Source organism: Mastomys coucha, unplaced genomic scaffold, assembly GCF_008632895.1.
Source record: "Mastomys coucha isolate ucsf_1 unplaced genomic scaffold, UCSF_Mcou_1 pScaffold18, whole genome shotgun sequence".
Taxonomy (NCBI): Eukaryota; Metazoa; Chordata; class Mammalia; order Rodentia; family Muridae; genus Mastomys; species Mastomys coucha.
Genome location: NW_022196900.1, coordinates 26317537 through 26332621, shown reverse-complemented (window position 1 = coordinate 26332621; position 15085 = coordinate 26317537). Strand labels below are relative to the sequence as shown.

The window sequence follows — 15085 nt, the reverse complement described above, 5'->3', positions numbered from 1 at the left end:
CCCGGGGGATGCAGCACCAGTTCAGAGGAGATAGCTGCTGCTTTAGACCCAGTATGTTTTAGATAGCCGTAGAGGTACCTCAACTGTTGAGCTGCCAGATTTTTTATTTCTCTTTCACAATGATTGTAAGAGCCTCATGTAATTTTTAAAGAAATACACTCAGATTTTACACCACTCGTGTGTAGTCTGTTTGTCAAAGCCGAATCCCGTGCCCACCTGGCCAGAACCCATGGTCCCGCGGAATAAGGGACCCCGCAAGAAACCCCGGTCCGTGGCACCCATATTGCTAGCATTTTCCATACCAAAACAAACCTAAAGCAGAGGAAGACAATACCGTAAGGACTTGAGCTTGTCATTCACTGGGTGCAGGAAACTACTTCCAAGTTCTCTTTTTCCATCTGATATTAGTGATCAATTTTAAGTGAACCTTCATTTGTTCATTAAATACTAGCTGGATCAACAAGGTCCTATGAGAATACTCCTGGGAAGACTGTTAGTCCTTTGCTTATCATAGCAATTAGGTTTAGAATTTGATGCGCAAGATGATAAAGAGATGTGGTAGTTGGGGTGACTTAGTGTCACAGTGTTTGAAAGAACATAATTAGTATCAGATGTAAGTGAAAGTCTTATTTAAGACAAAAACTATTGTGTTGGAGTTCAATGAGAATGTATAATTTCAGACCTAAAGACACCTTTTTAAAAGACAATGAGAAACATTAGCATTAAATAGATCAGTAACCAAAAGAAAGATTAACAGAGCTAGACCATCAGAGCCAATCTACCCACTTAGTAGCATTGTCAAGTAATGTCTTTTTTTTTGTAACATGCTATTCTTTTAAAATACTGTTGACATTGTTAGCATATTACAAAGGCAGTATTAATTGTGACAGAAGCTACCACAATGTTGAAATGTTTTCTTTATTGTCCTATGCAGGAATGTTTTGTTGCTTTCTAATTGAATAAACAGGAATTAACTCCTGGGGATGTGGATATCAGTGGAATGATAATGTACACTGAAGGTCATAAAACTTGTATAAGCTGAGTTTAGGAGTATACTCCTCTGTATAAGGAGTATAGGAACTTAGGTAAGGAGTTTAGACTTTGTCCTGAATACTATGGATATTTTCATATTTTTAAACAGTGTGCTAAGATAGTCAGATGCATTGTCTCTAGTAGGACAAGGCACATGGGCCAGGAATCAGTTGAGATTGGATTTGTGTAAGATAGTTTATCCACAGATTGGAGTCAGTGATTTGATTCCTACCTCTGTTACTTACTGCCTGTGAATTCTTGCAATTACTTTTTGTGTACTCCAGTTCTCCATCTATAAAATGAGAATAATAGTAGTATATATCATGTGGGGCGTTGTAAAGAAAAGCTATGCTAATAGGTAGAGTGCCAGGGACAAGAGAAATTACCAATGATGCTGTAAGCATTATGTCTCAATAATTTTTCTGGAAACTGAGAAATGAATGTCTGAAAATGAGAGAATTCAAACCAAAAAAAGTCACATAGTTTAAGTAGGAAGGCTACTACAAACAGGTAAAAATCATAACCATCAATTTAATTTTATTGTCAGTCAACCATTCTGTCATTCTCTCAGGCCTTCAAGAATGCACTGATGAGTTCTTACTGGTGTTCTGGTAAAGGAGATGTGATCGATGATTGGTGCAGGTGTGACCTCAGTGCCTTTGATGCCAGTGGGCTTCCCAATTGTAGCCCCCTTCCACAGCCGGTGTAAGTATGTATGGCCCCTCTTCCTTCCCTTTCTGTTGATTCACATTCTTGTATTGACAGACAAAGCTATGATTCTGTTAGTTTCTCAGGGTGCCCACCCAGATCATTAAAATCTATGGTGCTTTTCCTTTGGAAAAGAAGGTGTTCTTGCAGTATAGAGATGTGACCCATGCACTTAGTTTGCAGGACATAATGTTTTAAAATGATGACTTGTGATTCATTTCTCCTTCCTGTGCTTATCCATTCACCACTTGTCTGCTAGGCAAATAACTTGCTTTGCCGGTGTCTACTTTGAATACTGCAGCTACTGAAATAAAGAAAGTATAGAACCTCTCTTATTTCATTCATTTTTCAGTCAATCATTCTGGTCACTTTCTGGATGTTAGTTACTAGGTAAGAAAATACTAATTATCAAGATAGAGACAATCTACAGCTTTTCAAGGCTGGTAGTGAGGTAAGAAAGAAAAATGGTTAAAGTAAATAAAAAGTAGTTTAAAATTAAATTAAAAACTAAAGAAAAACAAAGTTGTTCATGGGAAGACCCATGGGCATGCTTAGATAGAAGAGGGGATAATAAAGAAAACATCATTAAAGGGATCTGAATTATAAAAGGAGACATGGGCTACGTAACAAGTACTGAGAATCACAGTTTAGGGAGGTGGGACAGCCTCTTAGTGGTACCTGGAACAGGAAGTTTATTTGAGGAAGCAAAAGAAGGTCATCTTATTTGGAGAAGTGTGGTTAAAAAGAAGCACTGTAAAGGGAAATGGTCAGGAGCAAAGGGAGATGGTCAGGAGCCTGTGTTGGTAGCCAGAGTCCATAAAACAAATCTGTAGGAAGATAAAACCCACACTATAAAGTTATTCTTTGTATACATAGTATGGTATAGTGAGTTAAAAGAAAGAATATGGACCTAGGATAAACAAAGTTACCATGATGATTTTTGTTTTTGTTTTCTTATACGAACCTGGGCAAATTGTTTCCCGTTGGGAGCCTTACTTTTCCTTCTTTATTAAATAAGGGAATTGCACGTCATTGTCTCCAAAAGACCAGTTCAGTAATAACCTTTAACAGTTCTCTTTCTTATTGCTTTAGAGAAGAATTTATTACAAAAGTCTCTCTCTTTTTTGAGAGTATTAAGTACCAATTGTAGAGATTTGAGGATATTAAAATTTGACTAATATATTCAGGAACAAAAGGCACTGCCAGTAAGACTAAAAGCAACTGTGTTTAGTCCCTGACAATTTATTGTTGACAATCTATAAAATAAAACACCATTGAAAGTGTAGCATAAATAAATCAAATGCTAACCATGTTTTCATTGAGCACACACAGTGAGCATAGGCAAATTTGTTGATCGTATTATATTGCTTTTAACAAGAAAGCCTTTTGTATCTATGGTTTGTGGATGAAGAAACAGAAGCCTTGAAATCTAAAGTAGTTTATTTGAGGCCATGCAAAAGTTGTGGTAACAGGTGGAATCATGAGTGAAACCTAGGCTAAAACTTCTGTAAGTTTTTAGGGCCCTGGATGATACAAGATAGCAAATGAGCAACCCTCTTTGTCATCCCCCATTAGGTTACGGCTTTCTCCAACAGTGGAGCCTTCCAGCACTGTGGTTTCCCTGGAGTGGATAGATGTTCAGCCAGCCATTGGAACCAAAGTCTCTGACTATATTTTGCAGCACAAGAAAGTGGATGAATACACAGACACTGACCTATATACAGGTAAGCACTTTTCCATTTTGGGGGAAAATATGGCAGAGGATGCACCCATATCCTCTAATGTCTATGTGGAATTGGTGTGACCTGTCTTGAGAACTCACCGAAAAGATTTGGTACAGTATTGAATAAATGACAGCAACACTTTGTCATTGGAAAGAGATCCTCTGATGTGGACAGTCACTATCTTGTGTTATTTGAAGAATATTTCTGAAAAAGACTTGGCCTTTCTTAGGTCAAAGGATCTCAGGTTCAAAAACATTTGTACATAAATATACTACTCTAGGACTGAGAATATTTATGCAATTCCCTTTCCTGATGAGATGTAATGAAGGTTGATCTTCATAAACTAATGTTAGGTAAATGAGGACTCAAGTATCCAGGAGCTTTGAGGAATGTGGCTTTTAAGGGAGCTCCATTTGGTTGTCACTGAGAACATTAAATCTGTGTATTCCTCTATCCTTGATATTGCAAAAATGATTTGAACTTTACTGTACACCTATGCTCTGCACTCTGTTGTGACTTTCAGGCAGTCAGAATTCTTTCCCAGTCAGAAAATTGATTGGGTGTTTGTTCCCTGTGCCACACACTGACCTGTGTACACTGTTCGGCACCTCCCTGAATGGCTCCAAAGGTATTGGTGTCTTGTGCTTGTCTCACAGATCATGAAACTGAGCCCAAGCCAAGGTTATCCATCTGCTGTCATCTCCACAAGACCATAGAACTAGACCAGGACTGAAGTATTACAGTATTAAAAAGTATAAATTTTTGATTGCTCAGTTACATTAAAAAGCAATCATAGAAATGACATGTTTCTTAAATCAAGGTTAATTCTCCACATTTACTATAAAATCGAAGTCTGATATTCAAATATTTGTCAGATGAATAGATAACAAATAAAAAGACTTAATTGTTTCAATTTTGTTTTGGTTCTTCTCCCTGACATTTTTTTTCTTTCTTTCTTTCTTTCTTTTTTGTCTATATAATTTTCTCTCTGAACTATTTTCGTTTTAATTTCTCTAAAGCTAGAAGAATATGATATACATAGTCAGGCTTGGGTTGTCAATGACAGGAGAACACTCACTGGCTGGAACCGAGTAGCTTTAGCTTTATAAGTTGTCTATTGGTGGTCCTTAGGGACTATTTTTTCATTTTTAATTGGTTATATTATTTATTTACATTTCAAATATTATCCCCCCTTCCCCTCCACAAACCCCGATCCTCTTTTCCCTCCCCCTGCCTCTAAGAGGGAGCTCCCCAACCTGCCCACCCATTCTTGCCTCAGCACCTGAGCATTCCCCTACCCTGGGTCCTCAAGCCTCCACAGGACCAAGGGGCTCCCCTCCCAGTGATGCCCGATAAGGCAATCCTCTACTATGTATCCAACTGGAGCCATGGGGTCCCCCAATGTGTTCTCTTTGGTTGGTGGTTTAGTCCCTGGGAGCTTTTGGGGGGGGGTCTGGTTAGTTGATATAATCGTTCTTCCTATGGGGTTACAAATCCCTTCAACTTCTTCAGTCCTTGCCCTAACTTCTCCATTGGGGTCTCTGTGCTCAGTCAGATGTTTGGCTGCATACATCCACATCTGTATTGGTTAGGCTCTGGCAGAACCTGTCAGGGGACAGCTATACCAGGCTCCTGTCAGTGACATCCTATCTTGGCATCAGCAATAGTGTCAGGGTTTGGTGTCTGCAGATGGGATGTATCCCTTGGAGCAGTCTCTGGATGGCCTTTCCTTCAGTCTGCTCCACAAAAGGAAATTCAGGTACAAAGAGTAGAGCAGAAACCTTGGGGACTTTATATCTATGTTTGTAATGAAATTTGAGCTACATGTACCTTTTTATATGATTTGCCTTTTTTTCTGAAAGTACCATCAGCTTTTATTTTATGCACATCAAACAGTTTTTAGGCCATATTTAATGTGAAGTGTATGGCTAGATTTTAGCTTATCGTCTTGTTATTTTCTTTTATCTTACTGATTATTTTATATTTTTACCATTTTTTTGCCTCTCTTCTATGATCTCAGAATATCTTCCTTTTTGATTTACTAAAGGAGACTATTTTTTTGTTTTACGTCTTGTCATAAGGCTATGATTATCAATATTTTACATTTTAATATTTATTAATAATTTTTTTTAGAATTTCATTCATGAGTACTATATTTATATCATTTCTCTCCAATACCCTCTCAAATTCCTAATGTCTTTCCTACTCCCTCGTAATTTTATGACAACTCATTCTTTAATAATTATTGTCTTTTGTTTCTTTCTAACTCTCTCATCCCCACTTTCATATACACACACAGGCTGCTGAGTCACATTTAATACTGTTTATATGTATATGCATTTAGGAATAAGTACTTGGGATTGGATATCTATCAGGTGGATTTTCCCTGTAGAAAACTGATTCTCCTTCTATTAGGAGTCTTTAATTGGCTGTAGGTTTTCATCAAGATGTGGAAGGATGTGCTAAAAATGTTGAACACATTTTACAATATTTAATAGTTCACATCAATAAGTAACGTATTAATTCTAATTTTGTTTTAGAAGTTATCATTGCTGGATGTGGACATCAATGTTGACAAATTAATTTCCCTATACTTTAAAGATGTTCTTCATTTGTCTTCTTCTTTGCCTTATTCCATGTGAGGAGTAAACTATAACTCTTAGGCTGGCTTCTCTGTATTCTTATGATAATTTTCTCTGGCAGATTCCAAGATTATCCTTATTATTCATTTTGAACAATTTTAGTTTTTCTCCTATCTGACATGTATTGACCTTTCCTAGGTCTATGGGTTTATAATTCCATTACCTAGGGAAAGCAAGTTAGCTATTACTTTGTCAAATAGGTTTCTTCTCTCCTCATATTTCTTCTTCAGTAACTCCAATTACACATGTGTGTAGCAACTTGAAGGTATTACTCATTAGTGATGGCTACTTTATATATTTAAATTTTTTACTTTCTGTGCTTAATTTGGATAATTTCTCATACGTCTTCTAGTACCTCCTGCAAGGTCTAATCTGATTTTAATTCTATCTAATGATATTTTTGTCTTTATTTCTTGGAAGTTATGTCTGGATATATTTATATCTTTCTTGTTGGCTTATTTTGTTCTGTAGAGGCAGCCACTCCCTATGAACTCATACCTGGTTTGAAATTTTGATCTTGCTGTTCATCCTCCTGGGATAGTATTATGGGCATGCTTTGCCATGCATGGCTCTTACTTAATGGTTTTACATTTAATTATTTATGTGATGGTGTGTAAACACAGTGGTGTATATGTAGAGGTCAGAGGTCAATTTGTTGTAGTTGGTTCTTTCCTTTTACCATATGGGTTCTGGAGATCAAACTAAGGTCATAAGGCTTGTGGTGAGTGCCTTTACCCATTGAACCATATTACTAGCACAATATTTTTTTTTTCACCTGGAGTTTAGTTACAGTAACTTTAAATTTCTTGTTTGCTAATTCTAACATCTGTATCCATTCTGGATTGGATTATTGATTCATTATTTTTTACTTCATTAAAGATTTCATTTTTTCTTGCTTTAATTTGTGTACTTGATACTTTTTGTGCGCGCGCGTGTATGTGTGTGTGTGTGTGTGTGTGTGTGTGTGTGTGTGTCTGTACACAGTCCAACTTTTGAGAAGCAATCCTTTTCTTCCATTGTGGGTTCTGGAATTGGATTGTCAAACTCTAAGATCTTTGCCCTGTTGGGTACTGGATATGTTCAAATTTCTAATAAAAATAATTTGAATTCTGTTTTAGGAGACAGTTAAGCTATTGAACAGTTTCTTGTGTGTATATGAGGTTGTATAGTTATTCTTGTGGAAATGAGAGGCTGATATCATAGTGCCGTCTTCAAGTACTCCTCTACTTTTTTGTTTTTTGTGTGTGACAGTGTCTCTCACAAAAGCTGAAACTCAATATGTCAGCCATATTGGCTGGCCAGCAAGCCCCTTGGAATCTTCTATCACCATATTGCGGTTACATGGCTGCTGCTGATCTTAATGCAGGAATGCAGAGCTTCAGGCTTGCATAGCAAGCACCTTTCCCATTGGTTGAGCTCTCTAGCCCCATGGAGTAGTTTCTTTGGCTCAGTAGGTAAGGAGATTTGCAATCAAGCTTGATGATCTGAGTGCAATTCCTGTCCACCTTTTGCTGGTCATTAAGCTGCTGCTATGACAAAGTATAAGAATATGTGATGTAAAAAAATGACAGCATATGACTAGACACCCAGGAAAAAGAAAGAATGAAAAACAAAACAAAATAAAACACAACTTGAGTGGAGGAAAGATTTATTTTGTCTTCACAATTTCAGAGGTTTTAGTTCCATGTCATCTGGCTCTGTTGCTTTGGGCCTGACAGGGGTGAGGTAGGAGAAGTATGTGTGGGAGGGATGTGCTTACTTCATGCTACCCACAAAAGCGGAGGTAGGGAAAAAAGTGTGCAGGAGCCGTGAGGAGGAATTGAGGTCATGAATTTTCAAAGTTATATATCTAGTGACTTGCTTCCTCCAAGTCTCCTCATCTCCTAAATTCAATCGCCTTCTAATAATGCCTCAGATGATGATCCATCACTGAGTATATACAGGTATTAGGGGCAGAGACCCCAGGATCCATTCACCTCTCAACATTTGGATTCAGTAGCTGAAGACTGTGTCCTTAACACAGAAAATTTAGTTGTTGGCACTGCACTTCAAATCAAAACCATAATACCTCTGAAAAATGAATTTGGCCCAAATTTGAATCTTTCAGCTTAGTTACATGAATTTTATCCTGAAGAATGTAAGCTCAGTGAAGGAATAGGAATTTGCAAAAGCTGTCTTTTGCTTCTCCAAATTTAGCTACTTCTCCCTAAAATAGCTAGTATGTGTCAACATGTTTTCTAGGTCTCAGTTTCCTCATCTAAGCTATTTTGAGAAACGACTATGGTACAGTTCTTGGGACATAGGGACTATGTAAGTTCAGTTGTTTCTTTCTTATTTCCATGGTTAGAGTGGGGAGAGGAATCAGGACTGGGAGATGGAAGGGAAGAGAAATGTGAATAATAAAACAAAGTAGAGAGTTGTTTTGGAATGAGAATTCATCACAGTTGGTCAGAGGCTGCCAGAATAGGAAATCCTAGGCTTTCATCTTTGATCTTTTAATTTTGATAGCACCCAAGTTAGTGCTGAATTATTTATTCAGAAGGCCATGTGTGTGCAATGCACATACAAGTGCATACACACATCTTTCTTGGTCTTGCTCTCCTGTGCTCATGCAAACACATACCCTTTATGACTACCATCTGCTTCACACTCCTCTGAGCTATTGAAATGCACAACTTTTTTACTGCATCCTATCCATGCTGCCTTAGGTTTGATGATACCTTTGTTTCCTTCAGAGAAACCATTGCTCTATGGGTCTCAGGATTCCTTTAGGAACACTGAGTATAAGTAGCCTTCTGTTTCAGTTGTTTTGAGCAGAACGAGGCTTGTTTTGTGGGGTGGCTAAATTCCCCACACACTAATCTGTCATCAGTATTAAAAACAGACGTCTGGTTCTCCCACGTGGCCTCATCAGAAAAATTGGCATGATCTTCAGCCTCTCAGGCAGGGTACACATGTGCAGAGTGGGGGAATAAGAAGTGCCACTGAAGCCCAAGCCAACTTAATGAGTCCAAACCCCCTCTCTGACCTATGGACACAGAGGAAAGGGACTTGGGCAGAGAATATACACATCAGGAGTCAGGTGTAGAACCACAGTGAGACCTAGAAGTTTTCTTTCCTTCACTACCTCCTCTCCAAAGTCCAAGAGCTCATGTTATATCTGTTATAGTTTTCTGTGATCGAGACAAATCCTGGACAGATGGAAATAAGAGATATTTGTAAAGCTGAACAGAATGAAAACTAGCCACCAGATAGCCATGGGGGCTTCTGATCTTTAAGTCCTATCAGGACTGTCATCTCTTTGTCATATGTATATCACCTGTTGAGAATCCCACAAGTTTGGAGTAGAATAATCTTAAGCATGGAGTCCCCCTTCTTTGGTGTAAGGATCAAGAAGATAGGAATAGAAGGAATAGGCTCACTGGCCATAATTATCTCCTACTTCCTGGTGTGGTAATAGCCCCACCACATATTTTTCTCTAGGCATCTGCTGCTCACTTGATGGATTCTCTTTTAATCTTTAAAAAAATAGAAGCTTCTGTCTTTCCTCATGGGATTCCTAGCTTCAGCTCATTTGATTCAGGGCTGGAAGGCCAGCTGACTCTTTTGGCTCTTGAAAAGGCAGCAGGGCCTTTCTGCTTGCCCCCACCCGGCCTCAAAAAGGCAGCAACATCTGGAGCTGGTCAGTGCCCCTTTCTGTGCTGGCATCTGGGAGTCTGATGGGCCTCTCCCCAGTAGATTGGTACCAGGCTTTGGGTTTATCTCTTGCCAACTCTCAAGTCCTTTCTGATTCTGCCTTTCTCTTTCCTTTCCTTTCTTTTCCTTTGTTTCTATTTTTTTCTTCTTTTTCTTTGTGTACATCTCGTCTTGATTTCTGCCTCTTCTTTTTAACTTTCTCCTCAAGTCTCTATGCTTCTTGTATTTATGTGTTTGTTTGTTTCTCCAATCTGACTTCAATATGAACTCTTCATCTAGACTCAGATATGGGTCAAGAACTTGTAAATTGTGAGAAGTCACCTTAGTCTATTCTCAGCTCTACCTACATCTCCAGTCCCTCCTTTGATTATGCCTCTTCCTCAGTTGAAAAGACCCTCTCCTCTACACTTCTCCACAGTACACACTCACCAATCCATCTAAGACCTTATAGTGAAGACTTCTCATGTGAGAAGAACACTTAGGAAAATGCTACTACAGTAGCAGATAGGCATGTCTGGTAGCTGTGATGCAGCAGTTACCCTGACTCATTTATGACATTCTCTAGAAGCAACCTAGCATTCCTCAAACCATAGGGGTTACACCTCAGCCATATTTGTTGTTGAGGAAGCTACAGGGACTATCGTCATCCTGATGTCACTTGCTCTGAGCCAGATTGAGGGAAATAATGTCCCTAGAATTAGAACTCCACCCCTTCAGCTAAAAGGGAACAAGAGTAGGCGTGGTGAGGGTGGCAAGTGAAATATGTTCTGCTGGGTGAGATACAAAATAGCATGACTACAAACATCTGGAACTAATATTAGGGTCTCAGTAATGTTTCTGTCACTCCATCTGCTTTTTGAATGAGATATTTCTGAAGCCAAGAGCCTTCCAAAAGAATAGGTACTTATATATCTTAGAAAGTCTAAATTTTGTCCATTTCCTTATGCTACTAAGCCTACCTTCCTACCACAATTCTTTACAAGTCACAAAAAAAAAAAAAAAAAAAAAAAAAAAAAAAAAAAAAAACAAAAAAAAACAAAACACTTGTTCATCCCATTACTATGATGGAACTCTTTCTGGTATAGTTCCTTAAATGTGTACAGAACATGATAACAACACAGAATGATTCCTCTCCTCAGTGAGCTTATTGTCTACTAGAAGAGAGAAGTGATTTAGTGAGAAACATTGGTGACAGCAGTATGGGTGATGAGATAAGTCATTGGTATAAGATATAGAAAAGGGGTCTCTAACTCAATACAGTGGGATTTCTAAAAGGTACCCAGATAAAGTGAGGCAATTGTTTGAGATTCTAATCCCAGTAATTAGTCACCAGGATCAAGTCATCATAATAAGGATTTCAGCTCCCATGGTGATCACCCACAGTCTTTTCAGGTCCCGCTTCCTGGTGCCATCTGTTGCCATTCTTATCCTTACTGCCATCTGCCCATTGCAGAGAACAAGAGAATAAAAGTTATATTTCTGTGTCATCACCAATATCTCCCTCCAGGACAAGTATGAATCATTCCAGAAGGACACCCACCTTTTATACAAAAGACCTTTTCAAGGCTAAATCTATCTTCTCTTATGTCTAAGACGCTTAGATATCCTCTACAAAGGAAAGACATACACATTCCCAACTTTATCTTCCTGCTTCAACTAAAACTAGTTCTAAAAATACTTAAGATCTTGGTTTTGAACTTTCTCTTCATGTTCATGTCAACCTAAGAGATGAGTTCATGGTCCTTGTAGAAGGCCTATTTTAAAAGAACCAAGTCTTATGTTTCTTTGATCCCTTCATTTTTCAGTGAACTTTCCTTCATTCTTTCTCAGCCAGCTACTCCTAAGCCACATTAAAGACTTTGTCCCCACAGGATATTGTTCCATCAAAATCACTAGTTTCCACATCATACTCTTTGACCGTAATTTGTCAGCCTGTTTGTAGATCTCTAACTCCAATCATATCTGCCTTTTAACTCACCAGCACTTGTCATATCTTCATATAATTACCTTGTCCATCTGTCAGTTATAACTTTTAAAAGTCATTTCCTTATGCATGGTAAAGTCCATGTCCTATCTTTTAACTACTTTTTTCAGGAAGAACCTGAGTTCTCTCACCATCTTATCCTTGATTGCATTGTAAGTGTTCTTCTGTGATATGCCAACAGCATAAGGAAAGCTCAGGGTCTAGGAATGGGCGCTTATATATCATTAGCCAACAACGTCAATTGACCTCTGTGTACTCCTGGTTAATCTTTCCAGGTTGCTCCTGCCCACTTACTTTCTCCAATATACTTAAATGCATGACATTCATCCTTCATTCACAGAGGATATAATAGCAGGAAGTAGTGTATTTACCTCCATAACAGTTTAAAAATATAAGTATCATGATGCTTATAAGTCCTTCCTTCCCCTTCTTCATGTTGAATAGGTGGTATATTTTAAATTTAATTATTCTTCTGATAGTTTCCTTATATATTCATTAATTCTTAGGAAGTAACACACACGCACACACACACACATACACAAACACAATTTCTCCCCATATACTACATTTCCTTTCTATTTTTAGCAGGTTACTAGTTTTACCATCACTTAATTGTGTAAATAAGCCTTTCTTGTTCTTAAAACAAGGAAAAACACTCCATATTCTACCCAATAAAATCTATTTTCTCTTCTTCATGACTTCACCTTTGATGACATAATTTGTGGTGACTTTTACTAATTTCTCCATATAGTCTTTTCTGTGTTCTATTACTCCCAGATTACAGAATCATTTTACTCTATGAACATTTATGATCTTCCTATCACTGAATCCAAAATTTGAGTTGAGATTTGGTACTATTTCAGAGTTTCATGTATGAATATTGTATTACATATCACTTTCATCTATCCCTACCTTCCTACGTAGATATTCTCTCACATTTATGACCTCTTGCTCTTTATTATTTTCACATATACCCATTTATTTCCATGTATGTTTGTATTATATACATGTGCTTAGTATGTGGATAACTTTTCAGGGAGTTCATCCTTGGAGAACAGTGATTCCTCTTCTCTCTGTAGCCATTGCTTGACTATAGGTCTTCAGGTATGTGTGGGACCTTATGAGATTTTCTCCATCCACATTAGCAAATGACTTCTTTTGTAAAAAAATTATTTATATTAAAATACTATAGCATTTCCCTCACTCAGCAGGCATTAATGGTGTATGTGCTTTTATCTAGGGGGTGAGACCCTGTGAGATTTTTCCCATCCATGCAGGGATGTCAACTGATGCTAAAATTGTCCTGGTTTGTTTAGTCAGCCATTTTATTGAGATTTCATGAGTGTACCTTCCCTGTCACCTAGAAGACTCTTTAAATTTTTATAAATTTATCTGATACTTTTTTACATTCTATAGGATTGGCTATTCTTTTCCAAAATATTTTATTTTCCCTGGTTATTTGACAACATACTGGTTTTCTGCTCCCATCTTTGACTAAACCTCAGTCTTTCTTGGTGGATTCTCTTATTTTTTATTTAAGTTGTCAAGGTTCTTGTGACTTGATTTTGCACATTCTTTTCTCAATTTAACCCATCTTTGGGCTACTGTATCTACATCTATCATAAAAGTCAAAATAGTTATTGATTTTTCTTACCATATGTTTATTATACAAATTGGGTTTCATGACATTTTCATATATATACTATTTATTTAGCTCATATTCATTCTTCTATTATTCTGTGGTTTCTTTCCTTCAGCCCTGTTTTACCTTTCCAATGAGTCCTCTTTTGCTTTCATTTTTCATGTTTTATGTGTATGTGTATGTGTGTGGTTTAGTTTGCTTGATATAATTGATTCTTTCCTATGGCTAAACAAAACTCCACTGTGCAGTTATTTGCCACATTCTTTACTATTCACCATTGCTTTGTTGTCTCTCTGATATTCTTACCCATATCCAGCCGATTTCTATACATGTTTTCAATTTATTGTCCAATAAGCTATTCAAAATCAATATATCTTATATTGAAATCTCACCTTCTTGTAAGTTTGCTTCTCTCTGAATTTGTATTTACTGGTAAAAGACTGGAACAGCTGTAAAACCAGGGTCTTAAGAACTCAGGGACTTTTTTCATACTTATCTTTTACTAATTTCATAATTAAACTATTTTGTTTCAGTCACCACTATCTCAGGTATCACTTTTTTCCTTTTTCTACTGCCTAATCTAGACTACCAAATATATTTTTATTCACTTTCTGAATAACCCTCAAACTATCCATATTTTTCTCTATAACAGTTCATAATTCTTCACAGTATACATGTGATATTATCCAGTGGTAACTACACTATTTGAAACACTAGTGATCCCAATAACTATGAAAATAGGTATGTGACATACAAATAAGATTCTTCTTCTCTTAAGCCTGTTATTTTTTTCTATTACTTTTGTAACTAAATAAAGACTTTTTTGACAAGTCCTAAAAGGTTATGAATGATGCACTTCCTTAATTCTCTGCTGTTTGTTTTTGACACCACCCATATTTTTCCTTGGCCCAACACTTTCTCATCACAATCTCAGTGCCACTGATCTGAATCGCTTCATTAGATTCACTCTTTTCTTAGACCTCATGATCTTTCAGCACTTTTTAATCCTCTAGGCTTAGTAATGCACTTTACAATACTGAATATTCTTTGATTTGGGGGCAGAGGACAAGACTTTAACATTTGCATTTCTCACTAGAATTCTTAACATCCTCTGTAGGGTACCAGGTGGTGGGGAAATAAAGGGGTGGGAGAGACCTGCACCCTGCCAGAGCTCTGAGACCTTGGACTGGTGGACGCAGGAGAGTGCTGCACATGCTCTCCATGCTGCCGGGTGGGCATCTGGCTGTGGGAAGCCACAAACCCCAGTCTGTAGGGGTGGGAGGAAGCAGTCAGGGGTCCCAGGGCTTCACAGAGGCCAAGGACAACAGGTTCTAGCTCTTGGGCATTGCAGGATGTCACTGGACATGGCGGAAGAGCTGAGAATGGGTATGGACTCTGGGGTGGCAGTGGCCCCAGGCTGAAAGGAAAAAAGGGGAGCGGGGAGAGAAGGCACTGGATGGTTCTTGTGTGAGCGATCCTCATTGGTCCAGTCTGCTGGCTGGAAATGTTGGGAGCCTTTCCTGTGGGAGATTAGATGTGGCTCTTTAGGGGAATGTCTAAGCCATTATTCCAGCACAGCGAGTCTAGTTGTCTAGTTGAAAGGAAGAGTCCATAGCTTTTGACTTTATTGTAGGAGAGAGAGAGGGGGGAGGGGAGG

General features: G+C 38.0%; 1 protein-coding gene across 8 annotated transcripts in view; it reads left to right on the top strand.

The window, feature by feature from the left end:
• The window catches only part of Astn2 (astrotactin 2), a 1002270-nt gene that overhangs the window by 826484 nt on the left and 160701 nt on the right, over nt 1-15085 (top strand). For 7 of the 8 annotated variants that reach the window (XM_031377658.1, XM_031377656.1, XM_031377657.1 and 4 more), the window contains 2 exons: nt 1604-1737; nt 3316-3464. In XM_031377658.1, coding sequence (XP_031233518.1) covers nt 1604-1737; nt 3316-3464 — 283 coding nt within the window. Of the gene's footprint in view, nt 1-1603; nt 1738-3315; nt 3465-4120; nt 4830-15085 lie in introns of those variants that run through there. The other variant, XM_031377660.1, reaches the window with a different exon arrangement.